Source organism: Benincasa hispida, chromosome 5 (assembly GCF_009727055.1).
Source record: "Benincasa hispida cultivar B227 chromosome 5, ASM972705v1, whole genome shotgun sequence".
Taxonomy (NCBI): Eukaryota; Viridiplantae; Streptophyta; class Magnoliopsida; order Cucurbitales; family Cucurbitaceae; genus Benincasa; species Benincasa hispida.
The window spans coordinates 32780839-32787093 of record NC_052353.1 but is presented as its reverse complement, the minus strand read 5'-3'; the positions used below and the strand labels follow the sequence as shown (position 1 = coordinate 32787093).

At 38.8% G+C, this 6255-nt stretch overlaps 1 protein-coding gene across 1 annotated transcript; it reads left to right on the top strand.

Annotated features, from left to right (window-relative positions):
• The first annotated feature begins 560 nt into the window (after positions 1-560).
• LOC120077895 (serine/arginine repetitive matrix protein 1) lies at positions 561-4570 on the top strand. The gene is made up of 2 exons (XM_039031996.1): positions 561-2486; positions 3344-4570. Exon 1 carries the CDS (start codon positions 655-657, stop codon positions 2458-2460), a length of 1806 nt encoding a protein of 601 aa, XP_038887924.1. The 5' UTR covers positions 561-654; the 3' UTR covers positions 2461-2486; positions 3344-4570.
• Positions 4571-6255: the final 1685 nt, after the last annotated feature.

Here is a 6255-nt window from a genome sequence, read left to right as displayed (position 1 = left end):
AAAAAAGTCTCCCTCTCTTCCAATTCCCATCGTTCGCTCAAAAGCAAAATTTACGAACGTTGTAAAATCGTGGTGCACGTGTTAGTGCCAATCACGTGACACATGATGCGATCTTACCGTTATCTGCCACGTGGTGAAATAACAATTTCAAAATTAATCTACCATCATTCCGTAAAAAAAAAAAAAATTCATCCCACGGTTAAATTATCTCCAAGTAGATAGAGTAAAAAAAAACAATTACCATTTATCACAGTAAAAAAAAATAGAAATAGTCGTCAGTATTAATCTCCATTACTCCCATCAGACATTTTCATCTCAAAAACTGTGACAATGACGAAGAGGGAAGAGGGAAGAGGGAAGAGGAAAGAGGTAAGAGGTAAGAGGAAAGAGGAAAGAGGAAAGAGGAAAGAGGAAAGAGAGAAATTATTTTTGGATGTTTATCAAAAGTCTAAAATACCCTTTCAAACCTACCAAAAGAAGACGAAATGGTTCGTAATTAAGGGGAGATTCCTATCCTTTTTAGTAGTTTCAATTAATCCAAAGGCCTTAGCTCTTTTGTCTTGATTACAGTGGAGAACAGAGGACCAGATCAGTGGAAACTGGGAAGAGAGAGAGAGAGAGAGAGCTGGAGCTTAGAGAGAGTGAGGTCGGGAAATGGACCACAACGGCGGCGGCGGGAATAGGGCGGAGGCGTTGCGGTGGTTGAGCATAGCGGAGAAGCTTTTGGCGGCGCGTGACTTCTATGGAACTAGGAGCTTTGCGATCCGGGCGAGGGAATCGGACCCGATAGTGCTGGAGGCGGCGGACAGGGTAATCGCCGTTGCGGACACACTGCTGGCGGCGGAAGGACGGATCAATAATCAGTATGACTGGTATAGTATTTTGCAAATTTCGCAGCCGACTCAGAGCATTGAGCTAATCGCTACTCAGTATCGGCGACTGGCACTTCTTCTTCATCCGGAGGCTAATAGAGTTGCGTTTGCGGATCATGCTTTCAGGCTTGTCTCTGATGCATGGTGTGTGCTTTCGAATCCTTTGAGAAAAGCTTTGTATGATAATGATTATCTTATGTGCTCTAAGTTTAGCTCTGGAACGACTGGGTCGAGTCAAAAACCGAAGTCCCCGCCGCAGCAGCCTCAATTTCCGCAGCCTGTTAGAACTAGTCCGAGGAAAGAGACTAGGATGACGGTAGAGGAGCCTCAGCATCAGGAACGGCCACCGCCACCGCCACCGCCGGAACGTCCGCAGCCGCCACCGCCACCGCCACCGCCACAGCCACAGCCACAGCCACAGCCACAGCCACAGCCACAGCCACAGCCACAGCCACAGCCACAGCCACAGCCACAGCCACAGCCACCACCTCCTCAACCGTCTCCTCACCGGCCACAGCAGCAGGAGGATCCGCAGCCGCAGCAGCAGCAGCAGCAATTTGTAAGAAAACCCCCCAAATCGATGAATGCTAAAGTAACCGTAGAAGAAGAGAGGCCAAATGTCAGTGATGTCAATGAGTCAACTCAGGAAGCTACTCAGCAGCACATTGATTCCAATCATCCTTCACGGGAGGCTGAGTCTACTTTACCGACTGCGTCCACTTTGCCGACTGAGTCGAGCATTCCGAGTTTCTGGACTGCTTGTCCATACTGTTATAATCTCTACGAATACCCTAAGGGTTATGAGGATTGTGTGCTTAGGTGCCAGAATTGTGCCAAGGCATTTCAAGCACTGGTTATTCCTTCACCACCAGTAGCTGATAGTGCTTCTACCTTCTGTTGCTGGGGGTTTTTCCCACTTGGGGTTTCTCCCAATGCTAAAGGGGCAGTGGGTTCTGTAGCCTGGTCGCCCTTTTCAGCTATGTTTTCCTGTCCTTTGCCTGGTAAGGTGGGAACAAAACCGGGGAAAACTAGAAATGTTAAACCCGCCAAGAAATCTACACCAAGATTTATTTGTGAAGAGGATGATATTTATGTCGAAGTTTCAGAACCGAGTGATAGTTCTGATGAAGAGTGGGGAAGAATAAGTAAGAAGAAGAAGCCTAAGAGGGGTTTGGCTTATAGAATTGATAAGAGAGCGCAATCTGAGAGCTCACTGAAAGGGAACCAAGGAAATGTAGGGAATGGAAATACAGATGAAGTTGAGAATATGAATGGGCCGTTTGGAGAACAAAATGGGTTGATGCGATTCGGTTTGCCAAACTCTACAAAGGGTGAGTCCAGTAAGAAGGCTGTGGCAGCCGCAGGGGGTACTGGGAAGAAGCATAAAGGCAAAGGGCCAAAGGAGCTAGGGAAGTTGGATTTGAATGTGGAATTCAGCAATGAGGTGGAAGAACCCGCCACAGGCGTAAGTGGAGGACATGGGGAGGATTACATTGAGGGAGGTGGGTTCTTTGAGGGCCTTGATGAATTTTTGAGTAGTCTGCCAATACTTAATGCTGTGGCCGATGATAAGGTCAAAGCTAGTTAGTAAGGCTCTTGGATGTTATTCTTAACGTAAGACTCTTCCTTTTGTTCTGGATGTTGTATTTTGTTATTGTAGTATAAAAATAATTTGAAGCTGCAATCCCTTTTGCCTAGTCATTCCCCCTCTTACACTGCCATTCACATAACTCTGAACTATGCGTTGCCTTAATTATTATACTTTCTCCATTAAGATTTTACAGTATCTAGGGGAAGTAAAACTTGACAAATCTAAAGAACTGCGAGATTGTGCAGATGCAGTTGTGGTTTCTACATCGATGTATACCCTGCACATTTTCTCTGCTGACTCAATTATATCTATTGGAAATAGAGCTTTCATTGTTTTGATTTACAATGAAATATGTCTATATGGTTGATGGCATTCTGAAGTTACATTTTGTTACTTCCTGGTAACTTCAGAGAAACATTGAGGGATTACAATTCTCAACTACCCTCCTGCATGTCAGATATTCATTCAGGACACGTTTTTCTCTATCTTCTTATGATAATCTATATAATATGGTAATGAATTGGATTTTCTCTGATATACCATTGGGATAAAGCGCAACTGAGATGCATCTAGCAAATAGTATGCGTTGACATCTTTAATGTTGTAACTTTCCGGCATAAATTTATAATTTTTTTCTTTCTTAATCTTTAATGGTGCAACCGAGATGCAGTTAGGAAATAATACTTGTTGACATCGGAAAGTTACATTTTGTTACTTCCTGGCACCTTCAAAGAAGATTTTATCGTTCTAATTGAAGTTGTCTGTTGGTCTTCTGTAAATACATATCCTTTTAATTAATGGTCAGTCATGAGGCATTTCTGCATCTGTTGTTATTCTTTTGGTTTTTGCCACTCATGATGTATTTGTCCATCTTTTCTAGGAATATATAGATTCTTTAGTATCCAGGAGAAAGAATTCTATTGAAATCCTTCAGGCCATGGTCTGGGCGGCTGCAACTGTGTGTATTGAAATGCTCATCTTTTCACTCGATTTAAGGTTTAAACATTGAAGTACATGCTGTAATCCTCTTGGACAAGTTTCTAATATGACGTCATCATTTTGCCCCCCCCCAGCTTGGATGTGTTTACATCTTGAGAGTTGCCTTTTCTGGAAGTCGTCCTTCCTTTTGATGATCATTGGGAGATTCGTAAGTAAGAAATAAAAGACTTTTTCAGGAAAAAGGTGGTGGTGGGAGAGGTGTGAGATGAGGGTTGGATTGTTGTATCTCTTTGATCCTTTATTCTCAAAGAGCATTGTAATAATACTCTATCTTTGATTTTTGGAAAACTGAAAAGTTTATGTTGTAAATCACAATCTCCATTGCCATGGATATGAATGGTAGACTCCTGTTATCCTCTTCAAGCTTTGTACTCCCTGATAGTACAAGTTGCTCCTCCATTGCTATGTACATTAGTGGTGGAGTCCTATTCTCTTTTTGTTTCTTTGTACTTATTGATAATACAAATTCCTCCATTGGGACAAAGGAAAAAGGAGAGGACTACCATATCAGTCCATCTAATCTTGGAGCCATGATTGAAGTCTTTATCTGAAAGGGCCAAAGCATTTCTCTTGCCCCCTTCTGTTCCCCTTTTCGGTTGCATTAGAATACTTATCATGACAGTACATGCGCCAAGGGTTATATTATGTTATAATGTTTTGTTAGATTTACAAATAACCATCATAGTCCTACAACCGAACGAAGCTACACTATTGCCATGACAGAAATTATTAGGATTAAGCTTTAAGTTCCACATGTCTACTGTCACATTGTATAAGTCCCTGCACACTGGAATGCACATGTTCATTATTATCTACTTATCCTCACGCCTTTTCAAATACATCTTTATGATTTTGGTTGCTTATAATTAAGATGTTGATATGTTCTTGCCTTGCTCACTATTCCTAGACATGATGATCGCTTGTTAGTGCAAGTAGAACATATTCATAAGCATGGCTAATACTTCTAAACATTGCTTCTGCAACATATTTCATATCTTCGATCTTTGAAGTTTCTCATGATTAGCAAAAGAATATTTTGGTATGCACGTGTTTTTGTTTTTTTTTTTAAATTTTGTTATGATGTCCATTGTCAAAAATGTTGCTATATATTCTTCTGAATGGAAACTGGCATTTTCTTTAGATGATTGCTTGTTTATGCAGCTGGTGAACATTTTCTTAGTCGATGTTTCATGATAAACATTGCTTCTTCAACATGTCTGTTCTATGAAGTTTCTCATGATTGGTAACAGAACCCTTTGTATAGTGAGGATCAAAATGATATCTCAAGCTTTTGTTACAGTGTAGACTCTGAATGGACGACATGGTACTGATTCCCCCCTGGGTAAACACTTGCTCGGTAACCCTCGTAACGTTTCATTGGCAAGCATTAATATATTTTACTGACAGTTTGTATCCTTCATTTATGTTCTGCTGAGAATGTGCTGTTGGAGTATCTGTCTTAGTATTTGAACTGTTTTAGAATTTTGCTATTTCATTTCTGACTTGAAGTTCTTTGTTATGGACAAACATATTGCTGTTGATTTCTGTGGACTTTCTTTGTGAAATTCTATGGATGTTTCTGAAGCACTCATCACAGGTAAGGGGATGAACATTGTAAGAAATGAATGGTAAGACACAACAGGTATTGGCTGAACTTGGTGGTGATCTTTTTATTAGAGTTTAGTTGCTTATATTCCAACAGGTGGGCAGCACTAGAAAAAAAAAGAAAAAGAAAAATATGGTCTGTTACTGTTTATAGTTTCAAGTTTGTGGCTGGTCAAGCAATTGTTCTTTGTTTGTTATTATTTCATGTATTTTCATCATCAATACAATAGAGTTCACCATGTTGGTAAGTTTGAATCTGGTCTCTCTCTCTTTCTCAATGTTGGCTTTATTATTCCTTTTAAATCTTTTTTCATTTTATTTTCCTCTTGGCAGGAATACAAGTTTTTGGAGAATGCTGACAAGTGTTTGGAAATATGCAGTCTCTTCTGTTGACAGTTTCCTGTTTTTCTTTGAACTTCCATTTTCCTTGAGATTTTTTTTTTCGTGACAAATTGCAAAAATTAGGTAGGTTGTAATTATTCAATAGTAGAAAAAATAATAAGAGTAAACCGTTAAACTTATATAATCGTAGAAAATGTAATAATTGTTTTAGTTTAAGAGTTCAATTTTTTAGAAGTTGGAGGGTCTAATTTAATATTTATATATGTTTGAGAGTTTAATTTTTATCCTTGAAAGTTGGGGTGTAATTATAACTAATATCATATTTTGAAAATAGTAATTTAGAAAATAATAATAATAATAATAAAAATAGCTTCAATTGCTTTTATTGAGTTTCTATTGATCCGTAATGATACTTGCTCTAATTATAACGAGATTTCATCGATAGATTAATCGTAATGGGTCACAATCGTAAATGTAAATGGATGACTTTTGATTCGTTTATTTAAAATTATAAATATGTCACATTTATTGTAACCATTATTGTTATGGTTTAAGGTCAAATAATAATGACAATGATAATAATAGATATGATAACTCAGATAGTGTAGTAACAGAAATGATAATAATGTCGGTGTAACTTTTCAATGTAATTAGTGCAATAATAGTAATGATAACGATGTTGGTGCAATCAAAATGCAATTAGATCAAGTACTTTTTGTCTGTCAATTAGTTTACTTTTGGTTACAGATTTGGAAGTGGGCTTTAGATGTTAGTACAAGTATTGAACATAAGTAGATAATATCAAACATAATTAGACAACATCAAACGTAATCAAATGAACTCTAA